A 19,196-nucleotide genomic window follows, 5' to 3' on the forward strand; every position below is an offset into this window, starting at 1 on the left:
TGTAGCCTACTTTTATAAACGTTTGGGTAGGCCTACTTTAATTTATAATTAAACATCGTAATTTATAAACTCTTCATACGTTGGTATGCAAAAATATCGATCAGTAAAGTAACAAGTAACTAAAAGTTTTGAAATATTGTAGCGGAGTAGAAGTATAAGTAGGCTACCTCAGATTTGTACAGTGGGCTACTTAGTGAACTACATTCCACCACTGATTTTAGTTAGAAATGACTAAACTGCTATTCAAGAACTATATTGTTTGGCGGAAGAATATGATGACGATGATAATGTTACTATACGCATTATTAATAATGTTATAACTGTAATTTTAGGGTCGATTAAATTAAAAAGGGTCCTTCTGCTGTCTCTGTCCCGCATGGTCACTGTCAGCCGCAGAAAGCCCGACCTCTGGCGGTTGAAATTCGGTAGAGTAGCGGTGCTGTGCGGTAGACTTCATCACCGCGGACAGGCGGGACAAAGCACTTGTTCAGAGGCTGTTTGTCGAAGGAAACCGTTGTCTCAGTCTTCGTGTGGGACAGCAGCTTAAAGCGGAGTCGCAACTTTTAAAGATAGCCTCAAATGAAGAGGTTCACTTTAATAATAATTAATTTCGGAGACAGGTTGGTTTTCTGACGGACACATTATTTAGCTCCTTACTTTCAGAAGGGGAGTTTTGACAGGAAACAGGGATTGGCTGGAAGTTCCTATTCCCCTTTAGCGTTCCACAGGTAAGCCACCATGAAGTTAAAAAGGTGATTTTGATTGCAGTATGTAGACGTATTCTATGAGACTAAACTTGCTTTGATGTGTTTTTATCAAGTTGTTCAAAGTTGCTACCGTTTAAAATATACCACAATAAGCACACCACGGTGTAAAAGCAGTGTTGGCATAGTCTACTCAATGTGCCAAAGGTAATCATATGCAGAATGTTCCGTTACAGAATAACAGGCCTATGGGTGTAATCGGTGATGCATTGAACGTCACTAATATTACAGCTGGTAAAGTTGTACCTAATACCTAGTAGGCTAAGCTACCTGCAACTAGTTTTTAGCAACTTAATTTATAATTATGCATAATAATGTTTTAGTTGAATTATGTTTTTTATTTATACTATCTGAAGAATTGCTAGATAAAGTTAGTTGAGTAATAAGTACAATATAGGCTTCCAAAATATTGTGGAGAAGAAATATAAGTAGCATAAAATGGAATTATGAATTCATAGTACAAGTACCTTAAATTGTACTACATTCCCATAATTACATTAGCCACAACTAAAAACAAATCACAGCAGGTTCACAATCTGAAATCTGTTAATTTGTATGTTTTCTGATTATGATTAATGTCTTCTATATTTTAAATTTATTGTAAACACTAGTTGATTGAATCAACAGATCTGTAAAAGACAAAGCACCACTTTAAATCTTGTTTTTACCACAGATGTGCTGATTATGTGTCCCCCATATACTATTAATCATACAGCATTAAAAGGATATCAATGCAGTTTAAGAGTTTTTTTGTTTGTTATTTAAACAAGTAAATTACTTAAAGGTCCCATGACATGGTGCTTTTGGATGCTTTTATTAGACCTTAGTGGTACCCTAATACCATATCTGAAGTCTCTTTCCCAAAATTCAGCCTTGGTGAAGAATTACAGGCACTAGAGACAGTCCCACAATGAGCTTTCCTAAGTATGTGCCATTTTTGAGTCAGTAGCTTTTGAGGAGGAGAGGGGGAGGGGGGGGCAAGGTGGAAGCTGGGGGTGTGGTCTTGACCAACTGCCACTTTGCTCGTTTGAAAGCCTTGATGTCTCTCTCTCATGGGTAGGCCAAATTCTCTGGACGGGCAGAGCAGAGAAAGGGGAGGTAACCTTGCACCTTATGACCTCATAAGGGGCACGATTCCAGATCGGCCCGTCTGAGCTTTCATTTTCTCAAAGGCAGAGCAGAATACCCAGGGCTCGGTTTACACCTATCGTCATTTCATACCATGGGACCTTTAATAATTGCACTCAGATACCAGTTTATAGATGTATAGGTGGCCTACACTCAGCTATAACTGCAGTCCAATACATGTCATTAGCTGATACGTTTATCCAAAGCAACTTAGCAACCTGCTCAGGGACACATTGGTTGATGTATCACATTGGGAATTGAACCAAGATCTCCCACACCAAAGGCATATGTCATATCCACGGTGCCATCACCAACTGTACAGCGGTAACAATACAGCAGCCCTGCAATAAATCCTACCTTCATGAAGGGTAAAATACAACTTTATTGTCTCCCTGAGTGGAAAAGTGTCTTTAGCTGACCATGTCTTGTGTTGCTAAAAAGCAACACAAACAGCATCCAACATATAACAAGTACCATTGAGTATATAACAACGTTAAATAATGTGCATACAATATTGAAGAAAAAAACCTTAAATACTGAGGAGCAAATATTTAGTTTGTGTTGATTCAACATTTACGCTACCTTTACTGGTATAACTGGGGTAGACAATATTAAAACCCCTTCAATATAACATAATACACTTCAACAACACCACAGTTTCCAAAATAACAAGTTGATCGACATCTCTCTAAAATGTTTTTGGTTTTAATATACATTAGTTTAGGACAGGTGTACCTAAAACATCTGCACAACATGTTTTTCCACAAGTTTTACTGGGTATTGTTTATGGCCCTCAAGACGTTTCAGTGGGGTGTTTTTGGGCAGGAAGCCCTGGCTGACTGCTGTGAGTTTCCCAGTGGGTCCCAGCCTACATTGGGCAGGGGCCTAATTGTTTTTGACAGATGTGAGACATGTGACTGTATGACTAGAATTCCATTATCAGCAGCAGATGATAAAGTCTCTGTGTTGTAGAGGAGCTCAAGCTGCTGCTGGTGGGTGTCTGACCTGACCTGTGACTTTGGTCCAAGCACTGTGCCTTCTGCCCAGCATGAAAATGAGATTTGTGTGCCAGTTTTAGACAAACAACATTGTATTACTAATGCTACTACGACCCCTACTGCTACTACTACTGCTGATATTGGTTAGTATTGATATTGTTTATTAAATATCCTCATTAATCATAACCCGGTTCTCCTACTATAGCTGCCACGTTGCTGCTGCTACAGCAAGTGCTTTGTTATCAGGAAATAGGCTGATAAATAACTTAGACGTTCCCTTAATGTAAAGCAGATGTCCCAAATAAGATATTGTGGTTTTGAGGGGCTTAACAATCAGTGTGCAAGACACAATCACATCTTTCTCATCCAGGTATTGAATCTACAGCTGCATTATTGATTGATCTGCCAATTATTGTTTTAATAATTGATTCATTTTTTTTTTCAATACAATGTAGTGGAAAAGGCCCAACAGCCAAAGTTAATGTCACCACATGTTTTGTTTGGCAGACTAAAGGTTGAAACCCATAGATATTCCGTTTACAACTATGTTAAAAAAACGAACAAGCAGCAAATTCTTACATTTAAGAAGCTAAAAAAATGAAGCTAAGAATGTTTTAAACCATGAATCATTGCAGCTCTAGTTAAGTCCACAAACCTGTACTTGTGATTTCTGCCTCCTAAAGAATCACACTACATTCAAACTCTCCCTGTAGAACATTCCTACTTCATTACATTAAGGAAAGTACAACAATTTCAGCTCAAAGAGTTTAAGATTCAGATTTCAAGATTTTAAAGCCCTTGATTTCTCTCTGTACCTGACACAAGGACAGTTTGGGCTGAAAAAGTTCAAGGCCTACCTTTCCTACTGGTATAACAGAGAAAAGGGAATTAATGTTGTTGTTAGCCCTTGGGAGGTAGAATTTACAGTTGTTTGGTCCTCAGTGTAATTCCATTGCTCGGAAAGGACATTAGCCTCAGATTATTTCCTGCTAGTTATCGATATTATCAAAGATGGTTTGTTTAGAACCGAGATGCCCCAATTCAGAGTAATTTCCTGTATCTGTGTCATGTTAGTTTCACCAATGCCAAGTCTCTTTAGGAGACTAGCGCCAGGACCTGGGTTTATAGATTCCAATGGGAGAAGTGGAGGTGAACACAGATTATGACCAATTCTTTTCCCCGTAGTCACCAAAGATAACATTGAACACATTTCTTTTCACAAGCCACATATCTCCCGAACATTATGACACTCACATGGCATGTTTTAGATGGACAAATCAGGACAGTTCTAACTTTGTTCTAGACCTTTCTGTCTCAGGAACAATCTCTCGCGAGATCTGGAAACAGATAAGCTAACGTCGACTAACGTCGACTAACGTTTGCAAACACCCTAACAAAATTGATTTTCATTGTACTAAAAATGTTGCTTTTAGCTGTGTAAATATGTAATGTTGGCAAAGGAAAATATGAATAAGTTATGCAAATGTATCCTTTAAATCCTCCCAATATTTACTACACTTTCAAACCAGGTCATGCCCATTTAAGTGACAGGAAGTGTGTCCCAAAAATATTTTATATAATCAAGCCATGAATCAAACTCTGGCAGTAGAAATTAAACTAAGACCCACTGGCTTAGAAGACAGCCTGTTGATCAACAATAGAGGACACCTGAGACCTCTGTACACACATCCACCTGTCCTCCCCTCTTTCTCCTGCCTCACTCCACTCAGGAGCAGCACAGAGGAGCCCTTGTGTGATCCTTCCTGGACAGTGCGCCACTTTTTGTTACATTTTTTTACCCCAATTCCATGGCAACACTGTTCCCGTGACGAGCAGCCTTGACTTTTGCCCCTCCTGCTCACAAAACAAAGGCAAGAAGTTATGGAGGGAGGGAGAGAGACAGGAGAGCTGGGGGCTTGTAAGGGGGATGGAGGAATGAAGGAGGGAATAATGGGAAGGTGTCTGGGATGGAGGCTCTGAGGAGAGACCTCTTCTGCCGTGTGTGTGCCAGAGTCCCATAAAGAGAGGCGAGTTATTACTGGGGACTGGAGACTGTGGGCAGTGCCAGGGACTGTATCTCTGTCCATCCGTCTGTCTGTATGTCTATGTTTCTGAATAGCTGTTAGCTCCCTCACAATCCCACTAAGGTGACTGAACAGTAGCATGATGTAGATGGAAGACATTTTTGTTCTTGTTGTTGAAAATAGTGACGAAATGCCACTGGAAGACGGAGCTTAGAAAGGCCGAGCACATTGCAAATATCCCTTGATAATAAATTAGGCTAAATAGAGCTGAGAAAATGAATAAGGGCTGCGGAAAAATGATTATTTTCATCAACGAATAATTCCACGAATCGTTTTGTCTCTAAAATGTAAGTAAATAGTAAAATAAAATGGCTCTCCCAATTTCCCAGAGCTAAGTGATTAATATACAAACTGATGTTTATATCGCATGGTTTGTGACGTAACACTCGTAACGTTAAGATATATTCAGTTTACAATCATACATGACAAAAAAGAACACATCCATGTTTTGTTTATTTCTTGAAAACTCCATATCTTTGTGTTTCGGACTGTTGATCTGACAAAACAAGTCATTTTAAGACTTGGCCTTGGGCTTTGGGATCATGTGCTGGACATTTTCCACTACTTTATGACATTTTACAGACAAAACAATTAAACAGTTAATGAAAAAATAATGATGAATCAATAACACAACACCTTGAAATATTAATAATGTCTCCTATGTGGTGTATTAACAGATGATACTTTATAGTCTGTTACGAGCACTGAGCATTGTGTTGGAAAATAAGTAAAAGAGGCATTAATATTCTAATTCTTTTTTGTCCTCTACAGTGACTTTGCTCTGCGTTTCCCTCTCATGTAGGCAGCCCCCTCCCTGTAGAGCTCCATGTAGAAGAATGGGCATTGTTAAGTTGTATACGCTTTGGCCTTGGATATGTCTCTGTAAGATTTGTAACCAGAAAGAAAACAAAAATGTAGCAGGCGTGATGTGAAATGTTTAAAGTCTGGCTGGACATTGTGGCGGATGGAGAGAGACTCCTACAGCCTGTGAAGAGGCAAAAAGGAAAGTATTGTTGTTTGGCTGCGCTCCCCGCCCTGGTACCGACATCCCCGCTCTGATTGTGACTTTGCTGGCTCAGAGACCTCAAAGCTAAAGGTCATTCCTCTAATAATTCTATTTTCTGTTAGGAAAGCAGGTCTGATCTAGTTTATGAAATGAAAAGTGATAAAAAATTATGCTCTGCTTTCTGTAAAACTAATTTACTCAACCTGAAAGAACAAATTGCAAAAAATAATCCTGACTAATCACACCCTCTGGAAATGGTAAAACATTTACACTGTTCTGTTCCTAACTTTCATTACGAAAGACAGTCACGCCTAACTTTTTCCCTTATCTCCATGTCGTATTACTCATATAAGTGCTGTTGAAAAACAGAGTCAGACAACTCTTCCTAGCTTTGTGCAGTACACTTGCTCTCTCTTGTCTATCCACAAACAGTTTTTTTTCTCTAATTTTGTTCACAGTACGGGATATCTTTGAGCGATGTTTGACAAGCAGCACTACGAGAGTCCACCTGTTTACACTCCTCCTTTCCGCTCGCCATCCAACAACGGCTTCGGTCCTCCAGGCAGCTTCAATGCCCCTCAGAGCGGTTACAACGCATACCCACCTCCGCCGGGGTCTTATTACATTGAGGACAAACCTCAACACTTCTACAAATGGCTGTCACCTCCAGGGATCATCAAGGCCATGATGGCTACAGTGATTGTGTTGTGTGTGGCGATATTTGCTTGCGTGGCCTCCACTCTCATGTGGGACATGCAATATGGAATGGGAATGGGAATGGGAATGGGCTACGGCAGTGGATTTGGCGGTGGCAGCTATGGCTCGGGATACGGTGGTTATGGAGGTTATGGAGGAGGCTACGGAGGAGGCTATGGAAATGGCTATGGCTCCTACCTCTCACCTTACTCAGCCAAAACCACCATGATTGCCATGGCAGCCATTAACTTTATCGGGGCACTGGCCTTCTTCATCACAAGTTTCTCTAAATCCAACACTGTCCGTGGTAGAAAGTTTTTTCTGGCCCTCATGATAGCCAGCATCATCATGGCAATCCTGCAGGTAAGACTCACACAGATTTTATGGCCACCTTATGTTGTAAATAATAATGTATTAATGTAAATAATAATGATTACGTCATTGTATTTTCCAGGGCATCATAAACATTGTCTACATTGTCGGGGTGAACCCCATGTCCCAGGGTACCTCCAGTATGATGTACAATCCAATGCTTATGATGTGCCAGAACCTCTACCAGACCAGCTACTCTCAGATGGGAGGAGTGGGAGGCTTCCCCATGTACAACCAGTATCTCTACCATTACTGCTTTGTGGACCCACAGGAGGTGTGTAGATATCAAGAGCTGTGGCAGTGTTTGGTGTGACTCTCTTCAGGATCAAGTAGTGGATTGAATAGTCTGTTAATGGCCTCATTTGACTATTTATGACATAATTTTAAATTGATTAGACTATTCTAACAGTAATACTTTATGTCGAAGGTATTTTAGGTTGGCTGAGCAGTGAACGCAACAACATTTTTTTAAACTTCATTACAACATGTAAAAGACTACAAAATAATTAATTAAGGCTGCAATTAACAAAGTAACAATTTCATCAATTTCTCTGTTAAAAAATAAACAATTCATTAACAACAGCCCAAAACCCAGATATATTCAGCTGTAAATAGGTAATTTTACGGCTGTTTTTATTAGATGATGATGATGATGATTAGATGAATTGTTGATGATTTGTGCTTAAGCACTAAAATTAATGTAGTTGAAATTCTTTGGGTTTCTGTTTTTATGAAACATTGATCTAAAAAATTTGGGGAAGTGTATCATAAATCTGGACTCAAAAAGCATATTAAGGTCTCCCGTGATATCAATCCTGTACTGTTTTGTTATCTGTTATCATAAAGTCTTTGTCACATTTTTGGGTACATGAAGACACAAATTGTGATACGTATTTCTCCAATGATGTCACATCTGTATTTGTGTTCTTTTTGTACCATAAAAACAGCTTCATTTTACACTTTATGTCCTTGAGAACTTTCCAGATTTTATTGTCATTTTCTTTCTTTTCTAGGGGGTTGCCATGGTGTGTGGATTCGTGGTTGTCATCGCCTTCGGTGTTGCGGCTTTCTTCGCACACAAAACAAGAGGGAAGATCTGGCGATACGGGAAACCAAACATCTATTGGGAAGAGCCTCTCGTTGGCGGGAAGGCCTCAGAGGGCAGGGACGTAGAGGAATGGGTAAGAGACAACAGGATGGTAATCATGATATAAACTGGCTTTACGTGGGATTTACAAAGAAAAAACACTTTTTGGACCCAAACTGACCCTGAGTTTGTGCATGCACAGCTTAAAGAGCTTAAATCTAGCCTTAGAATAGTTGATGGAATAACATGTTCATAGGCGATTTGATTAGATGATGAAATGATCAACTATGGTGTTTTCTCCATCTGTCACCAAATTTGTTATGTGGGAAATTAGTTTCCAACCTTTTTTTACAATGCAAAGTAGGTAAAGAAAGTAGGTCATCAAAGAGGAAGTCATCCTGCTTAGGTAGTCATCAGGTATAGAGATAGGTTAGGTTAAATTGTGGTGAAGTGGAGGCAGTAAGTAGTCCAGCTGCCACTCTCCACACCAGGATTGTAACTTGTTATGCTATTTTTGACACAGTATTAGGATATGTTATTCTCCTCATGCTTTTATTGTTTCTCTTTATGGGTTGAAAGTCCAAAAGGAGCATCATTTACAGATCTTTATGAGTTTATTGGATCCTGCAGGGAAACGGTCACACTAGCATAAACAGTGTTTCCTCTGACTTAGTCACATTGTTCCTGGTTAGGGCTGACGGCAGTCACTGATTTTTAGCTCACGGCCTACTACCTGGTTTCGCTCTAAGTAATCATTAACCACCTAAGAAGATAGGTAGCAGGCAAGCAGTTTCTAGACTGAAAGCAGACTAGAAACTACCTGCCTGCCTGCACTGTTAAATGTAAACTTCGCTTTAGTCACATGAAGGGTTATCTGAGATATGGGTGGATGATTGATTTGACCTGCCACTTTTCAAATGATGCCTTGTTTAATACAGTGATTAAGAATGAGTTGACATTAAAAGCTAAGGTTTGAAAATGTAATGTATAGTCACAAACATAACTTATAGGGTAGTTTGAAATTCTTTCAACTTGGTTTGTAAGCAATTTTATTTTATTGTTTTGTGTCTTAAAACTGGGTCTGTAGAATATTTTCTTTCTGGTTCTTCACACTGCAATCAGCATCCTTCCCAACACATAGTGTCCACATCCAGTGTTTGTTCGTACATTGTGCAAGAGAGTGTCACAAACACAAATCAATACATGCAGACACATGGTATACAGTAAACGCATGCCAATTGCAAGTGAAAGAAATTGAAAAACTAAGTATCCCTTAGTATGCAAAAAACAAGGATTAAACAAAACAAAATATTGCTAGCTGACCTTAACACTGACATAAAATACTGAAAGAACACAAACAGACACATTGTCATATTAGATTGTACAGAGCTGTTTTTTTAAGAGTGGTTGTCATTGCCTAGAACATGACATCATGCACACAGAGGTATAAAGGCAGAGCAGAGTAGATTCCACAAGCCTAGCGTGAATCATATGACTAGCACTAGTGTCTGATAATGGAGCCATGCTCACTGATGTCATCAGACTTATTGTAGGGACGGTAATGGCATGAACACTGCTACTGCATTTAGAAATTTTACAATTATAACATGTTTATGCAAATACTGATGTAAGTAGTAAGAGACGTGTTTTGGATTATAAAGGTTGGGGGAAAGAGACAATATTTATTAGATATGATGACTGCTATTGCAATCAGATCCCTATTTATTTAAGTTACTCAGTCTCAAATATTAACACATGTATGTAGGTGGTGGAACACATTTGACTTTTGCTTTCTGTCTCAATTAACAGACTGTTAATGTGGTAGAATTGACGTTCTGTCCTTAGTTTCGTCAAATGTCAAATGTTCCAAACTGCTAGTTCTATTCTCCTTCATTGCTGCGCTACCTGCATACGGTATCTGTGCCACTAAGTGAGTCATCAGGCTTGTTTGGCCCCTTTAAACACAAGGTCAGGGATAGTCTAAGGCTGTGGTTGGTTTGAGATTGGACCTATCTCTGTTGCTGAGCATGCTCTGATGACCTCATACACTGGCCTCATTCAGTTTGCCTATGGGGGGGCTGCATTGTGTCTGCTGCATGAGGTCATCAGAGTCGATTTCTGCAGGGATGTCTGTGTGTTGGAAACACTGAAGTGCTGCACAAATGTAGAGTGAAAGCATCCTGGGTTGGTTTCATAGAAGCAGATTAAACATCCAAATACAGAGGGAATGTGGTTTTATGCTAAAGTACAACATTGGTAGTATAAATAGCATAATAATGTGCAGAAAAACAAACAAATTAGAACAATTGTATTAAGAAATAAATTGTTTCTGAACCATAAATAACAAAGATTTGTAATTCAATTCTCCCAAAGTGGTATCCCTGGTCTGACTGATGAGGAGTTCTGGAGTGTAGAGTGTAGAAAAATATCTAAATATGATTATTTTGGCCTATAGTTCACTTAAAATAGATTTTAATTGGGATTTTTTTTATTCTCTTCAAAATGAATTCAGTGGTGTGTTGGTTATTCATATAGTATTAAGCAAATAAAAAATCTAAAAAATAAATGAAATAAAATATTTTAGAAATAATTATAAACAAATAAAAACATTATATATAAACATAAAACATTATAAAACATTCTGGTTAGTTTTGCAAGGCACAAGTGCACCTTCTTTGGTGAAGCACAATTCTGCAAGTATGAGTGTTTTTTTTTGGTATTCAAGTAGACATTTCTCAATTTTGACTCTCTTTGCCACTGCTTGTTCTTCTTCTATCACACATGCACTTTGCCTGCCTGTCTGCTTCCCATGGCTCCTTTTCCCCCATCAACATCCATGGCTTCATCTCGCTGTCTCGCTCTGTGTCTCTCCAGCACTGCCTTCATACTTTTTTTCACCGGGTCCAGCACTCAGACATTCTTACCTTGCTTACACACGCGGCTCACAGCCCAGCAGCTGCTGTGCTGCACACTGAGAAGGCATTGTTGACATTCTTACATGAAGTGCAGTCTTCAAATAGGATTCTCCTGCAGCTGTAAGTTGCAAGGGCAACTCTCCCCCACCCAGGCACTCCACCCACAATGATTATTGTTTTTTGGGGGCAGGGCAAGGCTGATGCTCCTGCACTGTGAGGAATTTAGGAGCTTGTTCAGTAATCTACCATCAAGTAAGCAGTAAGATGTTATTTTAGGGTTATATCTAAAGTATAGTTGTAGTAAATAATCACCTCTAAGCAGGAGTGGTGCTGATATACACACAGGTACAGCAAATGTGAATGCCTTCTTGTGCAGGTGCTATAGATGCATTTCAGAAGAACATAATCCTGCACATAGTTTTAATGTTTTTTTTCAGAAATATGCACTGTCAAAAATAACATCACCCAAACCATTGTTAGTGTTATTTTGTTTACAAAGGCCGAGACTGTGTGCCTGCTTAATTTAAAACAAATTCTACAATGAATTGTTTTAGTTTAAGTCTCCTTTTTGTTGTGTTGAGACTTAACTGCTTGTGTAGAGTTTGTCTAAAAGGCATCTAATGATTGATACATTTGCTGACCCAGTGGAAGTGGGAAAAACAGTGACCACCCCTGAGGCTTTAATTTTTGTGAGGAATTCCCTCATGCAGGCTGTCTGAGCTCACAGGAAGGAGTTGAAAATACAGATTAAGGAACACTTATTTACACGTCAGATCTTTTGTTTGAAGAAAGAAAGGAGGAGCACATCCGTTCCAAGTGTTCATGCAGACATTCAACAATAGAAATAATTGAAAGCAAAGCTGGAATTATTGTCAGATATTTTCTGTAAATACATTATATCCATAGCCTTATCCTTTTAGGTTATAAGGCTATAATAAACAGACTTAAAATATGTGAAAACTAGAGCAAACACTGTAAACAAGAGACCATATATCCATGTATTTGTGGTTAGTGTTCAATTAGCCGTAAGTCATCCTTTGTTTTTGTATTCTTGACGGTGAACCAAACAGACAGCCCTCACTTCACTGAGTAGTTAGACTGTGCTGTCCAATTACATGCCTGACTTTTCATACTTCTTTCTCAGTTTTAGAGATACATTTTCTTTTTCCTTAAGAAGGGAAAAGAGGAAAAAATAAATGGTCTCTGAATGAACAGGATGTTCAAGAAAATGACCCTGTAGCATGACCTGGTCTTTGTGAGTGCTTTAGTTGTTTGTTTCTGTTTGCTGAGTCTGTTCCTTTTGTTTTTTCCTGTCTGTTGTAGGTGAACAATGTAGAGGAAAGCCGCAGTGTTCAAGACGCCCCTACCCTGCTGGTGTCAGAGAAGGGAGCCGGGCTGCTCAACGCCTCAGCGAACAGTGTCATCTCCTACCCCCCAGCTAAGGTGGACAGCAGCACCTATAATGAGGACAACTATGACAACAATGAGTGGGTGAACCTAAATTCTCCCAACTTATTAACTGAGAATCTGGAATTATACACACAAATCAGATGAGGCATGTTTGGCTAAACAAAACAAAGAAATGTGTTTAGTTATGCGAGGGATTTTAACTCCAATCCCTTGATTGGATCGCTCAAAAGTTGGGGGTTGTCAAGCAAATACACTGTGATATGGAACTGTAGAGGACTGCTGGCTTCCACCTCCATCCTACTGGTCACAAACGCTCTTTTGAAAATGTAAATGTTTTTTACTTCAAAACACGCACCTCTGACCATGGTAGCACTGCTAGCTACTATGCCCAACATGCATGGTTATATATGAGCGAGGTTAGCGAGTTGCCACAAATCACATTTGATAGGATTAATGTACAAAACACCCCCGAGTTCAAGATAAGATCTCAACGAATTGATTTATATTTGGTATATAACAACAGATAAGTTTGACACAACCATTTGACACAAAGATGCAGAATTATGTTTTAATTATTTGACTGTGTGTTAAGGTACATAAGCTATATGTACAGCAGTGAATGTCTTTCCAACCGGACAGATTTAGGTAATCTATTCAGAAAGTAGCTGCAACACTTGACTTTACACTGTAAAGACAAGATTCTAAGCAAACCTCCAAACATGTGACTCACACAAGCAATATTTAATCACTGCTCTTTTAAAGCCCATGAGAACATATTGCCCTACACACAAAATGAGCTCTGTGTGTGTGTGTGTGTGTGTGTCTGTGTGTGTGTGTGTGTGTGTGTGTGTCTGTGTGTATGTGTGTGTGTGTGTGTGTGTGTGTGAGTGTGAGTGACCTTTGAGCCCTTGGATTTTCTTTCCTTTTTTCTCATGTTCATTGAAATGCAGCATGTTTGTGAACAACTGTATTTGCTTTTCTTCAATGCTAGAAATTATTGCTCAAACATCTTGTTTTTGTTTCCTAAAAACAAGCCCAGCTTGTGTCAAAATTATGCTCTGAATGACCTGATTAATGTTGACTGCACAGTTAAAGTTCCCGCATGCTGAGACAAAATAATCACATTTTACATAACAGGATTTAGATTAGGTTCAAAGCACAGAATATTATAATTTTGATGACTTCCTCTCTCACAAAGTAAATATAACTGGTATTTTCATAAGCAGAAGAATGTCAGAGTGCTCTGTTGTTGACATTATGCATCGTTTTTAATAAGAACTTAAAATATCTGCACCGCTGGACTTGAATTCCTTTACAAATTCCTAGGAACGGACAAAATTGAGCATGTTTCCTCCTTACCATTATTAAAGATCTGTTCCTGCTCTCCTACTCCCTGGTCGCTGAGGGCCCTCAACATGGCACAGAGTCAAAATGTAGGGTGTTAGCAAAAATAATCATTAGTGGTTCAAAGTGTTTACCTTTGTCCATATGGGATCTGTCTGGGCCATGTGAGTAAATAGTTTTTTCTTTAGACACAGTCTCACATTAGACCTTTCTTTATGTTTCTGGACTTATTTGGGTCATGCTTAATTTGTTTTATATTGTCAAGTTTTGGAAGAAAGGAAAGTACACTTTATTAATCCCTGAAAGGGAAATGTAATGGTTTTACAAATCATCGTCCCAATGGTGTTCCCATGAACAACACTTTGTCATTATTGTGGATTTTATTGTGGTTTGAGTTAGAGCCATTAATTTTCATGTTTTTTTTTCTGTGCTACAGGTACTCAGAGAGAACCACAAGCAGACCATCAGAAGCCTTCTCCCACGGTGGACGAACCAGCTCGAGCCCTTCAGAGGGGACCGGCGGGGGCCGCAAACCCTCAGCCAACAGGGGCAAGAGACGAAGACGTAACCCAGAGCTGGATGAGTCTCAGTATGAGACAGAGTACACCACAGGAGGCGAAACAGGCAATGAACTCGATGGAGAAGAGTGGGGGAAGTAAGAATTTACCATTGTATTTCTGTCCAACTCATATTTTGTCTGGATTAAAGATGGAATGTCATTACCTTAGAACACGGAACATAGATTACAGTTGCTCCCTCAGGACCAGACCTTAATTCTTTGATTTAAATGAACTGTAAGCTCAGAAAATCAAGCTCACATAGAGCGAACATGATTTACAAGAAAATGCGGCCAGAACATCTGTGTGGAAAAGGCTTCAGTCTGTATATGCTTCACTCTGTCCAGGAGAGTAGTTAATCCTCTGAGGCATGCCAGTTTACATGGGCTGTACTCAGGAATAATGAGAGAATTGGGCCAAAGGTACAAAACATGGAAGTCTTTATTAGTTAGAAAGCAGTTGTAATTGGCTGTGGTTTGAGACATTCAGACTAACACACCTTTATTGAAACCAGCACTTACAGTATGCCTGTAGTTCAGTTCTAAACCTAATAACCTCAGTGGAGGTTATAGGTGTGATGTTATCAGTCTTGTATAAAGTACTTGAAAGCAGTAGTTGCGTACAAGTATCTTAGCAGCAAATGACTTTGATAAAAGTGAAAGTCACCTTTTAAAGTATTACTTGAGATAAAGTCTTTAAGTATCTGATATTTACTGTACTCAATTAACATTCTGATATTAAATGTACTTAATTACTGAAGTAAAAGTTAAAGATTACTTTGAATATGAACTTTATTGTGGCTCCCAAGTTAAAGGACCAAACACTGCAAATTCTTGAGAGAGCTGACCTCAGCAAAGAGAACAACAAAAACAGAATTTTAAGTTTTTTGTGAGGAAGAATCTTTTACTGCAATACACAAAAATATTCTCACAAATAGAAATGTAGTGGAGTAAAGTGTATATTTTATTTAAGAACTTTTGCGGAGTATAAGTGAAGGTTTCCAGAAATATGAATAACGAAGTAAAGTACAAATACGTGAAAGATCTACTTGTGTACAGTAAAGTATTCATACTTCGTTACATTACAACACTGGATATTCTTGTGCTGGAACATTGGAAATGTTTTTAAAGTGCCCAAATTATGAAAAACAAAATAACTTTTCTGGGATTTGGGGTGTTATTTTGTGTCTGTGGTGCTTCCTCATGCATACAAACTTGGAAAAAAAACATTCATGCTGTTTTGAGTGAGATACGAGTTTCTGAATGTATCCTGCCTTCAGTCTCCAGGTGTGCTGGTCAGAATTGGCAGGGCCGTCTACGTCATTGGCCAAAACATTAGAATATTCCCACCCACCACCCCCTCCCACCAGAGCATACGTACAGTGTCTATGTCTCCACCCACCAGGTACAGCAGTAACTTCTTGGACATCCGCAATGTTGTTATCGATTCAGAAGCACCGGTTTAGGAGGCACCAAGTCAAAGCACCACGGAAAGTTTTCTGTTGTTGGCTGTAAGGACGAGCACAAAACGCTTCATTGTGTCCCTGCCGCAGAGGACAGAAGATGGCTTGTAACACATATTATAATGCTTGATTAGCTGCTAGCATGGCACGCCCTCATACTCTACAACTGACTAGCTAGCAGTACTTATTGCACATGTGCAACTACCAACAAAGATGGGACAGAAGTGAAATGCCTCACTCTGTAGCTAAAACAGAGAGCTCAACACACAGGATGAAAAGAGGAGCTGCAGCAATGTGCAGTACAACAAAATGATGTTGTATTCTGAAAATTAAACCACATAAACCTATTCTGGTACAACCTCTAAACACAAGTATGAACCTGAAAATGGGCATAATATGGGCACTTTAAGTTTTTCTAGTGACTCATGCAAGTTTATCTCTGATGCTGATCCCTCTCCTCTCCCTACCCTTTCTCCTCCTCCTCCAGTATGTACCCAGATATAACATCTGATGCTCAGCGTCATGACTATAAGAAAGAGTTTGATGCCGACCTTAAGGAATACAAGCGCCTGTGTGCTGAGATGGACGACATTAATGACCAGTTAAACAAACTCAGCCGGCAGCTGGACACACTGGATGAAACCTCTTCCAAATACCAGGTCAGAAATACACAGTGCTCACCCCCCAAAGTCAGGAAAAATGCATGTATAAGCCTAATTTACAAATGAGGAATGCAAAAGGGAACTCAATATTTAGATGTCAATCTGAGGTGTGACTGTTCACAATTAGGCAAGAAATTTTGTCTTGGGATGTTGTTGGAATACAGTATCTGTCTCTCTTTCTCCTCCTACCTGGCAATGTTTGTTATGGCAGCACGGAAATGCAAGTTTCAACAAAATATTATATATATTAACATGTTGCAAAGACTGAGACGAACACACAAAGAATAAAATCCCTGTTCACCAAGAACCTGAGTGCACAAAAAATAATTTTAAATGTTGATAGACAAGATTCTTTGAACATTCAGTTTGTGTATGAATGACACAAATGTTTTAACAAATGTTTTTTCCTCATTTTCTCCAGGCTGTAGCAGTGGAATATAATCAGTTGAAGGATCTGAAGCAGGTGTGGAGATCTCTCTGATGATACATTTTATAAACTAAACTCCATAAAAACTTTATTAAAAATATATTGCAGTTATTTAAGGAAGAATTAAGTTCCGACAAGCGACAAAATTAACCATTTAGTTTTTATTGTTTTCTTTTGCACTTAAAACTATGTCTCTAACCTTTTTTTTGTGACAGTCTATCACAGAGCTTTTATTTTTAGAGCAGAAGAGCTAACATTTTTACTGTATAGTAGTATTAAATAACTAATGCATGAATGCACTGATTTAGGTTATTAAATGACTCATCTACTGCTCCCTCTGCTCCATAGACATCAGACTACCAATCTAAGAAGAAACAGTGTCGCAGCCTGAGACACAAACTGTTCCACATCAAGCGCATGGTGAAGGACTACGACAAGAACCACTGATGAATCCACTGAGCCCTGATACTCAGCTCTGTGGTCCACACAGCAAACACTCACAGACACACAGGCCAAGATACAAAAACACCGCAAAGACCCTGTGACATGCCGAGACCAAAGTTACCTTAACAGAACCAACACACTGAATAAACACACACACACACACACACACACACACACACACACACACACACACACATAAGGAACATACTTTAAATGCAGGGTTGGAAATGTTGACAAGCTAGCAAGATTTTAAAGTAGCATCTTCTCTGGGCTGTCTAACCCCTCCCCCTCCCACTTACAGACATGCATGAGCATCTTTGCATAGCTGCTTGAGAGCAGAGCCGCAATTTCACTCATCAAAACTACTTTGTGTCTCATGCACCTGTATGCCAACACCTAATATTATTGTACAGAAAGTTTTAAAACAAACGTGACTACTCCATTCATAATGGACTTGCAATAACTCCGGCGGCGGCGTACTTTGTGCTCTGACTTGTACACGGGAGGGATGGGGTACGCGCAGCAGGACAAGGAGGCATTTCTTCCGTTCTTATGAAGTAGGCCGGTAGTCAGTGATTGGTGGGTGTTTTTTCCAGCAGCTTTTGATGACGGATCTTTTTCGCTCCTTTTCCAGAGCCCATAAGTTATTTATTGCTGTTGAGGTGTAAAGACCATTTCAAACAATGTAAAAAAGTCTATATTGAAAATAGTTACCAACCCTGCCTTTTAGTTAATAATAATAATCTTGATCAATTAGGTATGAATAACTACCTTTTTGTTAGGAAGCAGGTCACTCATTTGTATCCACTTCCACGGCAAACACTGCCTTTTCTTTCAAGATTCAGCTCATTGTTCAGTGTTCACTCACTTGTGAGGGTCAGGGGGTGTGGTTGGCAAAATGTCATTTGAAAGTAACCTGCCCTTCAGCCCCTGTGCTAACACTGTGCTCTGTTCTGTGGCTGTTTGCTCTCAAACTTGTCTTTGTTTTATCTCCACAGATAAGAGGTGGAACGGTATTGTAGAGAACGTAGTAATGGGTGAAACGGGTTGCTGGGATTGTTTTGCTAATAGCAAATACAAAGTTTCTTTAACCATTACAGTACCATGTGTTTCTTTTGCACGTACTGGTTTTTATCTAAACTAAGATTTTTATACTGATTATCATAGATGCAGTCAGACCAAAAAGGGGACAAACTGGCCAGTGAGATATGTGTGACATTGTTATATTGTGTATGCTTTTTAATAAATCCTGTTCTCACACTACATACTAAGAACATATTCACAGTCTTTGTCTATTAGATTCAGCAGACATCTTAGTTATGTGTTATTTGTACATACTAAAGACCCATAGTGGCTTGTTTTTTTAATCATTCAAAATGTGCTTCAGCTATGCAAATGAGTAAAACTATCCAGACTATTTTTATATTTTTTATCTTGCACACTCCTCAACAAACTGGAAAACTCTGTTTCTGTCACAGTCTATAAGCTACGCTCATCTTTTCATTTATTTTATTTTTTGCCAATGAAAATCTGCTGATTCCATGTGTGCTAATTTTTGTATTAATCCACTTCATGTGCAAAGTGTTACAATCTAGTGTACATTAGAAAATAGATAAGACACACTTTTGATTTTTCATCAATTTGTAATTCATGAAAAACATTATTTTACAAACCATTTGCGAGCCATTTATTTTTGTATGAATTTGTTTTCTTTGTTGCTAGTAAAAGACCATTTTTTTAACTGTATACTTCCATAAGGTATGATGTCCAATACATATTGAGTTAAATAATAATAAACACTAATTCTCTTAAAATTAGATGAGCATGTCTCTTATTTTTT

The 19,196-nt window shown here is 38.9% G+C and overlaps 1 protein-coding gene across 1 annotated transcript; it reads left to right on the forward strand.

The window, feature by feature from the left end:
* Nucleotides 1-449: 449 nt before the first annotated feature.
* si:ch73-61d6.3 (occludin) lies at nt 450-17,478 on the forward strand. Its single transcript, XM_034881750.1, has 9 exons — nt 450-728; nt 6,439-7,039; nt 7,131-7,322; nt 8,062-8,229; nt 12,374-12,537; nt 14,241-14,459; nt 16,311-16,482; nt 16,907-16,948; nt 17,261-17,478. Exons 2-9 carry the CDS (start codon nt 6,458-6,460, stop codon nt 17,357-17,359), a joined length of 1,638 nt encoding a protein of 545 aa, XP_034737641.1. The 5' UTR covers nt 450-728; nt 6,439-6,457; the 3' UTR covers nt 17,360-17,478.
* Nucleotides 17,479-19,196: the final 1,718 nt, after the last annotated feature.

Source organism: Etheostoma cragini, chromosome 9, assembly GCF_013103735.1.
Source record: "Etheostoma cragini isolate CJK2018 chromosome 9, CSU_Ecrag_1.0, whole genome shotgun sequence".
In the NCBI taxonomy this organism is placed as follows: domain Eukaryota; kingdom Metazoa; phylum Chordata; class Actinopteri; order Perciformes; family Percidae; genus Etheostoma; species Etheostoma cragini.